The 13,823-nt window shown below is 36.1% G+C and overlaps 1 protein-coding gene across 1 annotated transcript in view; it reads left to right on the top strand.

Annotated features, from left to right (window-relative positions):
* OSBPL3 (oxysterol binding protein like 3) overlaps positions 1–13,823 on the top strand; it is a 112,011-nt gene that overhangs the window by 25,574 nt on the left and 72,614 nt on the right. Inside the window, exon 2 of the mRNA XM_015810581.1 lies at positions 10,195–10,422. Coding sequence (XP_015666067.1) covers positions 10,330–10,422 — 93 coding nt within the window. The 5' untranslated portion in view covers positions 10,195–10,329. The remainder of the gene's footprint in view (positions 1–10,194; positions 10,423–13,823) is intronic.

Here is a 13,823-nt window from a genome sequence, read left to right as displayed (position 1 = left end):
AGGATTTGAGGGTGTGTATGTGTGTGTCTTTTGTTCTTTAAAATGATTATTGAGGAATCACTAGGTGGTTGCACTTTGTGTGGGCAATTCATCAAAATTATTTCTTGGGCTGAGAGAGAATGATTGGTCCAAGGTCATGCAGCTGGCTTTTATGGCTAAAGTGGGACTAGAACTCCCATGTCCTTGTTTCTGGTCTGATGTCTTAGCCACAAGGCCAAACTGGCTCTTATTTCTTGCCCAGAAATTAGTGAATCAAATTAACAATAAAATAACAATAAAATTAACAATAAAATTTTGGAGACTAGCTTTACATCCAAGACAGTTACTCACAGTGAAGTCATCACATTTGTTATTGATATAACAAGAGTAAAATTAAACATGATCTTCATTTACATCTCATGCTCATGCGCCATTAACCTCTTCCTCTGTTTAAGTCATATTCTGCTGATGAATTACATACAGAAGATAATTCTGTTACTGTTTGTGTAAGTTGCTTTAAAAGGACTGATTTCTACAGGAAAAGTAGTTGCACAATAGAATTCCTGTATTTGAGAGTGAAGAGGCTATCAGTCAAAATCATTTTGCAATGTTTTCTTTGAGGAGTAGCTCAGAACACTTTTGAGCTGGCAGTTTATTTACTTATATATATATATATAATTGAGAGAAAGTAAGGGGCAAAATGGGGACTGAAAAATCCTTTCTCCAAAGGATTTTCTTAATTTATTTATATCCCACCAGGGAACATACACAATATTCCTTCCTCCTCCTATTTCCCTGCCACAATCGTCCTGTGAGATGAGTTAGGTTAAGAGTGACCGGCCCAAAGTTACCCAGCCAGCTTTCATGCTTAACGGAGGACTACAAGTCACAGTCTCCTAGCTTCTAGCTAAGTGCCTTAATCACTAGAGCAAACTGGCCAATCAGTGAACTTTTAGAGTATAACTCTTTAACTTGCCATACAAAGCTTGATGCTACTGTCAAATAGTTTGAAATTGACCCCAAAACATTAAAATAAATAGAACAAAAATTATTTCCATTTACTCTGTCTTTCATTTCATTCTCCTTTTATTGCTCTTTTGTTTCATATTTTCCAATTAGCCTTTTCTTCGTAAAATGCAATGAAAGGGATATTTTAGTGTTGCAGTATACTGTTAATAACTCTAACAAAAGTCTCAGTGGTTCTCAGCCTTTCCTTCACCGCGGATCCTCTTTAAATACTTTTGTGGCCAAGGACCACGGCCACATACCCCCAAGACTTTAACTCAAGATTTAAATCATAACATTTCTTCAAGCCTTCACAAACCCCTATGATGACATTCCCCCCCCCACAGGATCCAGGGACCACAGATTGACAACCACTGATCCATTCTACAATATTATTCTTAATGTATAGTATTATAGAAGGAAAAAAATTGAAACTGAAAGGGAAGAGCTGCAGTCATGTCATCCATATCTCAATTAAGTAAGATACAAACAAGACTTAAGTCTACATATATAAAAACATCACTTTCATGGATGCCAGAGCTTATCCTAACAGCTTTAAATTAAATGTTACATTAGAGCCATAATAATAACCAAGTTCCTACATCAATACTGAATCACAGTTTAAGGCGTTGTCTCTTTCCAAATCTGTCAAACATAGCTTTGTAGTTAAGAAATAAATAAGGAAGTATGGGTAATTGGAAATTGGGGACATTTCCCTTTCTGGATAGTGGGAGTAACTAACTATTTTTTTCCCTGTTTTTATGGTATAAGTGTAGAGATTTTATTCTTCCAAAAACTCTATTTCCTCTACACACACACACACACACACACACACATAACCTCCTTGCTTGTCCATAGATATCATTGAGAATTTATTGCCCTGTCTCCTGTCTTTGCAAGCCTGTGCAAAGCTGGGGGGGTGGAAAGACATGGTTCCAAAAATTGCTGGTTTGTTTTCAATATTGCCTTTGATTTTTTTTTTTATGTAAAGCAGCTTCCTCAACGGGAAGCAGTACTTAATCCCTTATCCAACTCTTGTTCTTATTTACCTCACCCTCAAATAGCTTACCTTTACTATATTTTCTATTTCATGGCTCTGCTCAGAATCATTGCATTGTTTCTCTTGGCCATGTATGCAACTTGCCCAGAATAACAAGATTAATTGATTTGTAAATAAATCAGTCTATCATCTTATTCCTATAGGGCAGGGATGTCAAACTGCCGGCCCGCAGGCCGGTTTCATCATATCGGAGCCGCACCCACCCCATTGCCAGCAATGGCAAAAAAGCTCCAATACGTTGCACGACATCACGTGACGTCGTGAGTTTGACATGTCTGCTATAGGGATTTCCTAAATCTAATTATTTTCTAGAAGTAATGCTACTTGAGTTTTCATCCCTTTCAGACTAATGAGAAAGGCTATAAAATATTCAAAGGCTGCAGCAATACAATTAACTGTAACTACTGAATAAAAGAAAGAGCTGGCTGCTTTATTTACGAGTAATAAAGGATACAAAATGTTTTTCAAAGGAAGTTTTTAATGCAAGAGATGAGGAACAGCTGTTGATACGTTTTGAGGAAACATGGTTGATTAAAAGTATATGGTGTATACAGATAACCCAAGTAGAGCAAACAAATTCATTATTCTGACAAACAGCTGGTGTGAATACCTGATCTTGGGAGAGAATTCTCTATGTCTCTTTTGCTCTCAGTAAAGAGAGCAATCAAGCTTTAGTAATGAACATGCAATAGCTGAGGTATTCAATTCAATTTAATTATACTTTTAAAAATATACTGTTTTTAGGAGTTTAGAAAGTGGTAAATTTCTGGGGGAGGGTCTTATCACAGCATTTTTGACAAATGCTCTCATCAATCATGGTTGATAAACTGGCAATATGCCTTACTTTATTTTCAGAACTTTAAACTCTTTCATAATTTAATTTTTTTATATAATTAAATTTATATTTAATTATTTCAAGCAGTTTTGCTTTTCTAACGAATGAAGCTGATTAGGGTGGCATTCCAAACTTCAGATTCCATTGTTGTGAAAATCCTGTTCCTGATTATTGTCTCTTTTATATGGCAGATATATATAAAGGAGAATATAGCCCAGTACAGAGTTATAAACAGTTTGAAAAATAAAGATGAGCACTTAGAATTGTACCAAGGAGCCAACTGAGATGCAGGGCAGCTGTTGTAACACAGTTATAATAGTTTATACTTTTCCGTTCTCGTTAGTAAGCTAGAGCTATTTAGAACTAGCCATAGACTCTAAACAACCTTCAGAAGTCTTCAAAAATGATCCTAGATGCAAATTAATACTAAAGATTTGTACAAGAAGCTAAAAATGTGGGTTTTTAAAATTAGAGCATAAGTCATCTTGAATGATGTAAGAACCAAGCTTCCTTCTTCCAATAATAAGTGTTACAATGCTGCCTCTCACTAATTTGCTATGTGAAAACAGAATGCTGAATTGACCCTGGATTAGGGCTAATGTGAAATCTTGAGGATTTGTATGATTTGAAAAATCGCTTCTCCTTGGGTACTTTATTCAGGTCAGTTTCTCTTGCTTTAAACTGGGGAAAAGCCACTGAATTTTTTGTTACATTTTCCTGATTGGATCTTAAGTCAAAATCTTTCAACAAAATAGTTTTATGGTTGTCATGTGGATCACATGAGAAATCTATTGTTTTAGAATAGTGAAAAAATTGTGCTAAGGACTTAAAATACTTGCCAGACAATAATAGAAAATGAGCTTGTTTTCTTTATCTTTTCTTTTTTTTTCGTTTTGGTAGTGTTTAGGGAAGAATTGCTTGAATGACAAAGTAGGTAGTATTTATAGGCACTGTTTTGTATATTCTAAAAATAAAATGGATAACTACTAGGTTAGAGATGAGCCATAATTTATAAAGAACCATAGAAAGTGCTAAGCAACAGCAAAAATGTATAAATGCTCCATGGCAACTCTGCTGCCCACTTTTTCTAATATTTCATTCCAAGAGGATGAATGTGGAATCAGTTGGGAGTAAAAGCACATCATTGTATATAAAAATAGTGCAACAGATTGTAGAAATCAGATTCTGTTATGGTGATGGCAAAGCGATTCTAGAATACTGTAGTATGTCCTTGAAATTATTGATGAATTACAGTCTTACTCATTCCAGTAGAAGAGAATATATATAGCACAGGATTAAACTATGGACTCTTTGGTACTCTCTGATTTGCTTGTTTGCTTGCAGACATTTCATTACCTGAGTAGGTAATATCATCCATGCTGGTGAGTGTGGGGTTTGCTCCCTGTTATATACAGTAGCCTGGTCTTTAAGTGCAAGTAGTTTTCTCCATATACATTTCTCCATGTTAATTCTTTGATTAAGATTTCGTTTTCTGCTGTATTGTTTGTCTAATATTAATTCCTGTTAATCTCCATGTTGGCTGCTGGAAACGGCGTGTTCTGGTTTTTTTCCATTTCTTTCTTATCTTTTTTATTGTCTCTTTTGAAGGGTGTGCAAATATGCTTTACCTAATACGGTACGTCAATTATGTCTGATTTGCCTAAATGTCAAATTTCCAGGAATTATCTAGTGTTTTTATTTGTTTCCCCTTTTGTTCAATCTTGTTTGATTTTTATATCTTGCCTGGCCAAGTCCCTGCAGTTTTCTTGGCAAGGTTTTTTAGAAATGGTTTGCCATTGCTGCCTTCTTAGAGAAAGTGACTAGCTGAAAGTTACCCATCTGGCTTAATGCCAAATGCAGGATTAGAACTCCCGGTCTCCCAATTTCTAGCCTGATACTTTAACCATTACACCAAACTAGCACTCTTTTTTCTTCTCTTTTTATATTTAGTTTGGTCTAAATGCGGATCTATAATATTCAATGTAAGAACTATAACAGCCATTATGTAGAACAGACAGACAGAAGATTAGCAATCAGAAGACATGATTATTATTCTTCTTGTGCCATGTGGAGACAGAATACATCCCTGTCTGACCCATCTTATTTCTGCATCAGCTGAGTATTTTTGGCCTAGTCTCACATTTGCTACCTGATGCCAATACAGATTCTTTATGATTTGGATGTCTTTGTCATCTAGTCCCCCTTGTTTCAGGATTTCTAATAGTTTGCTGTGTCTTATTTTATCAAAAGCTTTTTCAAAATAATGAAGCACATGTAAACACTATGATTGAAATCTCTACAATGCTGTACAAGAACTTGAATGCTGAATAGCGCATCTCGTATACCAAGATTGTTTCTGAAATCAAATTGTGTGTTACCTAGACGCTCTTCAATTTTGTTGTATATTCTTGTGTGAATTATTCTCAGGAATATTTTCAGGACATGACTCATTAAGCTTAATGTTCTGTATTCGGTACACGTCTTTGCATTTATTTTTTTAGGGATTGTCACAAAGGCTGATTTTAGCCAATCATTTGGTATCTTTCCTATTTCATATATCCGACTGAAGATACAGTAAAAAAATCTTCCCATTGTCTTCCAGCAATTTTAAAATTTCTATTGGGATATCATCAGGTCCTGTGGCTTTTCTTGTTTTTGCTATTTTTATTGCATGTTCAACCTCCTCCACAGTGATATTTGGTCCAGTTGTTATACTTCCCATATCTACTGTATATCATCCCTAGTGTCCTCAAAAAGTTCTTCAATATATTCCTTCCATCTTTTTAATTTTTTATCCTCATCTAAGATAATTTCCCCCTCTTTGTCAACTAAGTTGTTGGTTTTCTTTTTGTAGAGGCCTGCTGCTTCTTTCACTTTTTGTGTAAATTGAAATTATCATGCATAAGTTCTGTCTCTTCTATTTCCTTGTATCTCTTTGCAAACCACTTTTCTTTTGCCAGTCGAATTTTTCTTCTAATTGTTTTCTGCAATTCATTGTATTTTTCTTTGTTTTTATTTTTATAAGATCTTCTTTCATCCATGAAATGAAGAATTTCCTCCGTCATCCACTGTTGTTTCTTGTGGTACCCCTCTCTCTGTTTTGAATTTGTTATCTCTACTATTGCATTTTTAAATTTATTCCAGTTCGCTTCTACATCATCATCATTCAGGTTGTTGGTTTCCCTTTAATGATTTTCTAGTTCTTCTTTAATCTTACCTCCATGTTTAATGATGAAGTCTCTGTCGATTCTTGGTTTAGCAGGGTTTGGGTTTTTCATCCTTTTTAGTTTCAGCTGGACTTCAGCAAGTAGTAGATTATGATCGGATGGTACCTCTGCACCTGGGTATGTCTTTACTGATTTTACTGAGTTTCTAAATCTTTTGTTTATTGTAAAATAGTCAATTTGGTTCCTTACTACATTATTTCGTGTATCTGCTGGTGATCTCCAAGTGTAGAGGTGTCTTTTTGGCAACTTGAAAAAAGTATTCATCACACATTGCCTATGTTCCTTGCAGAAGTCTACAAATCTGTCACCTCTACCATTTCTGGTTCCTAAGTCAAAGTTTCCAGAAGACATGATGGCAGAAGACATGATGGAGATTCCTTAATCTTACAACACAGACCGACCCAGCCATAGTTTCAACTGGGAAACTGTGAATATCTTAGATCAAGTTAATAATAAACTAAAATATAAAACACATGTCCTATCACAACTGAACGTTTATTGGAGGGCAATTTCTATGAATTACTTCTAATCTAATCTTGGATTCTTATTATTGTCTGTGCGTACAGAATAAATCCCAGCAGCACTTAATACTTCTTTACAAAACAAAAATGGTCTTTATTGGTTGTGCAAAATCTATCCGTAGATTTAAAGAATTTTTACCTGTTTCGGGAACAATTCATAAACACAAAAAGGCAGTGTTGTTTTTATTGTTGCTTTTATTATTAAATATTCAGAAGCAGTTATACAAATTCTTATTAATTGAGTTTAGAATAACTAGAAAAGCAGAATTAGCTCATAAAAATAAGACTTGGAGCAGTGATGGTGAACCTTTTAGAGACCGAGTGCCCAAACTGCAACCCAAAACCCACTTATGTATCGTCAGGTGCCAGGTGGCCGTGGCCCATTGGGTGGGTGTGGCCCATTGGGTGGGTGTGGCTGCGGTGGTAACGGCAGACTGGGTAGGACTAAAAAGTTCAATCAATCAATTCCAACTGAAAGCCTAGGACTGGGGCAACAATGCGTGTGCCCACAGAGAGGGTTCTGTGTGCCACCTGTGGCATGCGTGCCATAGGTTTGCCATCATGAACTTGGAGAATGACAGAAGCTGATCAATTAATTGAGAATAAGTTTGTAATTTGTACTTGGATTAATTCTCATCTAGATAGTAGTCCTCAACTTGTAACCACAATTGAGCCCAGAATTTCTGTTGCTAAGCAAGACAGTTAAGTGAGTTCAGTCCCATTTTACGACCTTTCTTGCCATAGATGTTAAGTGAATCCTTGAAATTGTTAAATTTGTAACATAGTTCTTAAGTGAATCTGACTCCCCATTGACTTTGCTTGTCAGAAGTTCGCAAAAAGTGACCACATGATTCCAGGACACAGCAACCGTCATAAATACATGCCAGTTGCCAGTCGTCCAAATTTTGATCATGTGACCATTGGGATGCTACAACAGGCATAAGTATGAAAATTGGTCATAAATCACTTTTTTCAGTGCCACTCTAACTTCAATTGCTTACTAATTGATTGACTGTAAGTTGAGGATTACCTATACTTAGACTTTTAGAATAATCTTTTGTGCACTTGGAGATATAGGATCTTGAGCAATGATAATGAACTCAATGGTACATTATACACACAGATTAGTTTTACTGGATCCTGAACTACAAATATTGTATGTCATTAAGATGTTCTTTATTTTCTGCTGTATTGCAAGCTTACCAGGAAAGTTATAACATTATTGAGTTTTCTTGTGTATATATGCATGCTTTCATTCAAGTGACATATTAGTAGATGTGACAGGATTTCCTACTTGCCAAAAGTATATTACCATTTATTATGGAAGATAAATAGGAATTGTTAAGAGAATCAAAGGAAATATATGTTTAAGAGTACAGCTGCCCAGCAGAAAATATTCTCCAGCTCTATTGTGCAAATAATAAATAGTTTCAGCATTTAAAGAAAACCAACTTTAATAAATCAGATGTTAGTCCATGACCAGTTGAAAAGAGTAATAGAGAATTTGAATCGCTATTTTATATAACTGGAAAATGAGGTAAGACAGAAACACCCTTCCGTGGATAACTGCAGCCGAACTACAGCATGAGCTTCCTAGAATGTTACAATTTAAGAGAAAATTCTAAAATGACACTTTATAATATTGTAATAATATGAAGCTTGAAACTGGCTTTGTTGTGGTATCCAATAAACCACAGCAAATAAAATAATCAAATAATAGCTTTTATTCTGTTCCCTCAAACATATTAGACTAATAGGCCCAGAATCCAAAGTGTTTCAAAACATCTATTTGGAAATTCCCACTGTACCTTGACATAGTACAGTCCCAAGCATTTTCTTTCCCCTTTGAGTTGTGAAAGGTATTGCTTTGTTTTAATACTGCCTTCATACCGTAACTAGAATCTGTTTCCATGGTTACAGTACTATAGTTCACATAATTCTCAGAGGAAAGAGGGGTCTGCTAGTAAAGTTTCTGTTTCAGACATAGGTTGCAATTTTTGACTACTGTTACTGTTTTCCTACCAGACTCAATAGTAAGTGTAAACTGAGACATACAATCTTATTAGGCACAGATCCAATACTTTATGACTCTCTCTCTCTCTCTTTCTGTTTGTGTATATGTTTGTGCTTGTGTGTATGTATGTGTGCACACGTGCGTGTTTATGCACACACATCTGTATGAAGTTTATCTGAATGAATTTTTTGCCATTCATTATGGCACTTTAGTGCTTTTATGTTGTTCCATAGGTTTTAAGATTCAGCAAATGTACATCCATAAAAGGTTAATTAGCATTTTGATGAAAAAGTTGCATGAGAAGAAATAAAGTACTAATAACTATAAACAATATGGAATAAGACTGCATGACCCAAAGATAGAAAAGGATTAGTATACAGTATATATCAAAGAAAAGACCTGAAGAAACTATGCAGATTATTAAATTATTATGCTGATTCCTAAGGCTGTAAGGTTTTCTTTAAACTATTACAAAGAAAAATACGTCCATACATTAAGAAACGAAAGCCAAATGAACATGCAAGTTGAAGAAAAGTCAGAGATGGATGGATGATTACCATATTGTCACTATAACAGTTTGGCAACTAATATAATAAGGCTGGTAGAATCGGAAGAGTTAACAAATGGAACCATAATTGGAGGCCGAAACAGATAATCATTCTGTTAGCTGAAAGTAATTACAACTTAGAATATCTAATTCTGAAAGTAAGAATGAAAAGAGAAAATTCCTGTTGAATGTTAAATGTTAAGACAAAAGTAATTTCAGTCTCCATGCTGATTAAAAGTATAAATGGTCATAAAGAAATGAAAGTGGCAGTAGATTTGCTTCCTTAAGCTCTGGTATAAGGTAAGGATGGCAATGGAAAAGTAAAGAGATCAGTGTTAGAGAAGAAGGTAATCATAGTAAAGATATTTTCAATATCAATGTATAGCTGTAGCAGTTTAATATCATAAAAAAGTGAGAGAAAGAAGATAGATCCTTTGAATTGTGGACAAAGTGCAACAGATTCCAAGAAGAACCAATCAGTCTTTTGTGGAAGAATAAAGGCTGACTTGAGGCAATGTTCAGCAAACAGAAACTCATATAATTTAATGAGATGATGATAGATTAGAAAAAAATGAGAGACAGGGAAAACAAAAAGAATGGATAAGGACCTAAGCTTATTGTTCTTGATAGTTTGACCTTAATTGTCCCTGTAATCACAAAACCTGATTTGACTTGATTGCATCTAATTAGATAAACCACAGAACATTCATGGAAACTAGAGCGCTTATTAATAAAACAGTCTGAAAAGAAATATCCTCAGGAAGGCTATTTCTAATATTAGGAAAATCTTCTCCCTAATATTATATTTTCTGGTTCCCATAGTTTTTTTTTATGTCTTCAAAGAAATAAATAAAATTATGACAACATATAATTTTTCATTGAAATATAGTTTCATAGCTTCTTCAAATCTATTTAGGTTTTTTTTTTACTGGAAAAACAGTTCTTGCCTGATGTTTGTATTACTATCAAGTGACATGTATACATTGGGTTTTTTCCCCTTTCTTAGGAATTTCCGCTGAGTGCTAAGAATGCCATTGGAATGTATGTGGGAAAGAAATGACTGTTCTTTCTCTTCCGTTTCTTCCCATCCTTCTGATGCTGTTGTAAGTGATTTGATTCAGAAGAATTTTCTTCTACAATCATGACGGAAGAAAAGAATCTGGGGGTGTCTCAGAATGCCTTGTCACCTTCAAGAAGTACTAGCAGCTGTTCTTCTAAACAAGGAAGTCGGCAGGTAAATAAAAAGCTATATTAATCTTTGTTTACAACCTTCTAGATTTGTGAAGAAAACAAACTAAAAATATATAGTATATTAAGTCCTGGCCATATGATGATTTCAGAGAACCAATCTGATGTATTGAGTATGTAATAGCAATAACTCTATCATAAATTTTGGACAATGTTTTATACCAGCATGGCATCATATAACAAATCTAAGACTTAAATACTTGTGCAATTGACACAGCTATCATTCTCTTGTAAATCATAGTATTAATATTTCATTCTTAGCAGAGTGTTTGCCGGAAAATTTGTTTACTTGAAACAAGAATAATGTCACACATTTTTTTTAAAAAAAATTTTTTTACAGAAAATTGGGCTGATGTATATACATGATTATATGTGATAGTAGTCCTAGGGCAGGGGTAGGCAACCTTGGCTCTTTTATGACTCGTGGACTTCAACTCCCAGAATTCTGGCTCAGGAATTCTGGGAGTTGACGTCCACGAGTCATAAAAGAGCCAAGGTTGCCTACCCCTGTCCTAGGGCAAACCATGTGTTTCATAAGTTATTTCTGTTTGGAAAAATAGGCTCAGCCTAAGAAGAAATATGTTTATTATTAAAAGAATAGTTATATTTTAAATATGGAAAGTAGATAATTTTATATAATGCCTTATGTGATTTTATTTATGTATTTATACTCACCTTGCCTCACCTAAAATGACCTGGATGCATATTTCTAATATATATATATATATATATTAGAAAAACTGATTATTTGAACAGCTGCATCATTAGAAATTATTGCTGAGTTTTTGCAATGGCTTCTAATTTATCAAATTTTTAGCAAGCTACCAGCAAGACTCCAGTATTTAATTAGGTAGCCATTTCATTTATTATATAGGATCAACACCATTTCTTTATCATTTGAAGACAGTATTTTATTATCTTGAATTAATAAAGAAATTGTATGTTTCGAAGCAAATAAAAATAGGTTTCATAAAGAAACAGGTCTACAAAAAGAGGAGGGGGAGTTGCACTATATGTAAGAGAACACAACATATCTACAAAAATGAACATGATCAAAGATAAAATCTCTCCAGAATGTATATGGGTCAATATAAAAGAGAAAAAAAGTGACATTGCCATAGGTGTATATTACAGGCCACCCAACCAATCAGAAGAAATAGATAAACTCTTTGCCAACCAGTTAACAAATGTTATGTAGGAAGCATACCACAGTAGTAATAGGAGACTTCAACTATTCAGATAGCAGACAAACTATGCAGTGAGCGGGAGATCAAACAGATTCCTAACCAACCTAGCCAACAACTTTGTCATCTAAAAGGTGGAGGAGGGAACTAGACATAAAGCTATACTGGACTTAATCCTTACTAATAGAGAAGAAGTGATACAGGGAGTTAAAGTTGCCAGAACTTTGGGCGAAAGTGACCACGTCATACTGGAATTTAATATAATGCAAACACTAGCAATAGAAAACAGTCCAACCAGTGTCTTAAACTTCAAAAGAGCTGATTTTAACAAACTCAGAGAGAACCTAGGAAATATTCCAGGGATGAAAATTCTAAAAGGGGAAAACAACCCAAGAAGCATGGGATACTCTGAAAAATGCGATCATAAAAGCCCAGAATAGCACAATACCACTGAAAAAGAAAAACAAGAAATTCAAGAAGAAACCAGCATGGCTGCACAAAGATTTCTCTGACAAACTGAAAGACAAAAAGGACAAATACAAAAAATAGAAAGAGGGGCATATAACTAAGGCCATTTATCAACAGACAGCCAGAACATGCAAAGATGAAGTCAGGAAAGCAAAGGTTCAGAACAAACAAAGACTTGCAACAGAAATCAAGGATAATAAAAAAAAGTTTCTTCCAACATATTAACAAGAAAAAAGTCAAGGAAACTGTAGGTCCACTAAAGCAGGGCTTTTCAACCAGTGGTACGGGTATCACCTGTGGTACATTGGCACATGGCAGGTGGTACGCGACCATCCTAGAAAAGTGGTAGGGGGGAGGGGAATTAGCTGAATCGGTGGCAGCACCGCACAAGCCTGAGCGAGAGATGGCTGGAGCTGCAGGGCTGTCAGGGCTCAGTGGAAGCACCAGGATCAGCGCTTCTTCGGGGCTGTCAGGGATCAGTGGAAGTGCCAGGATCAGCGCCAGGCTCCAGCTGAAGCTCAGCGCTGATCTGGTGCTTCTGCTAAGCCCAGAAGACGTGCCGATCCGCTGGAATGTTGCAGCATCTCCAGGGTCTTGTGATTTACATTCAGATGCCTGGCAACTGATTCATATTTATGATGGTCACAGTGTCCAAGGTCATGTGAAGTGACCAAAACCTGCTGCAACCACCCAGCAGACGGGGGGAATAAAAACCAAACATGCCCCACCCCACCTCCGCTGCCAATACTCAATAGAAATGCTCACAACAAGGAGGAAGAGTGCCGCAGGCAGGTGTCTTGCTCGGCTGTGCCTTGAGGGGCACTTTTTTCAGTGCTATTGTAACTTCAAATAGTCACTAAGCAAACTGTTGTAAGTCAAGGACTACCTGTACTTTATCACTTTTTTCCTTTTTTTGGTCATCAAGTTTTTGACACCTTGCTAGGTGACTGGTGGTACTCGAATGTTGCCATATCCTAAAGGTGGTACAATGGGTGAAAAGGTTGAAAAGCCCTGCACTAAAGCAGAGGTCCCCAACCCCTGGTCTGTGGACCGGTACTGGCTGTGGCATGCCAGCAACTGGTCTGCACAAACAAGCAAAGCCTCATCTGTGGGATGCAGGCAGCAAACAAAACCACGCACTCTCCAGCCCATGGAAAAACCTTTCTCCACGGAACCGGTCCCTGGTGCCCAAAAGGTTGGGGACCTCTGCACTAAAGAGAGAAGATGGCAAGGAAATAACAGGCAACAGGGAGAAAGCAGAGCTGCTTAACTCATACTTTGCACAAAAAAACCTATAGCCCAATATACCAAAAAACCCCACTGCGAAAGACGAACTAGAAACAAAAATGAAAATGAAAATAAGCAAGAAAATGGTAAGAGAACACCTATCCAACTTTAACGAGTATAAATCACCAGGACCCAACAGATTGCATCCCAGAGTTCTGAAGGAGCTGGCAGATATTATCTCAGAACCATTGTACCACATTTTTCATAAATCCTGGAGAACTGGGGAAGTACCTGAGGATTGGAGAAGGGTGTCATGTGTCTGAGTAACGAAACACTTAAAAGGACTTTCAGGCATGTTTTCTCCTAAAAGCATTTATTAATGTTACAGATATGTCAGCACAGCATGGGGGAATGCTTAGAACTGCTTCTCTTCCGGTACGCATAGCATTCCAAACATTTCCCTCCCACCCTTTTTTGGGGTCATGGTTCACATCTTCCAATCAACTTG

The sequence above is a fragment of the Protobothrops mucrosquamatus genome, unplaced genomic scaffold (genome assembly GCF_001527695.2).
Source record: "Protobothrops mucrosquamatus isolate PMUCROS unplaced genomic scaffold, P.Mucros_1.0 scaffold12, whole genome shotgun sequence".
Classification (NCBI taxonomy): domain Eukaryota; kingdom Metazoa; phylum Chordata; class Lepidosauria; order Squamata; family Viperidae; genus Protobothrops; species Protobothrops mucrosquamatus.
Note: the sequence above shows the minus strand (reverse complement) of the source record. Positions and strands in the feature narration are given on the sequence as shown.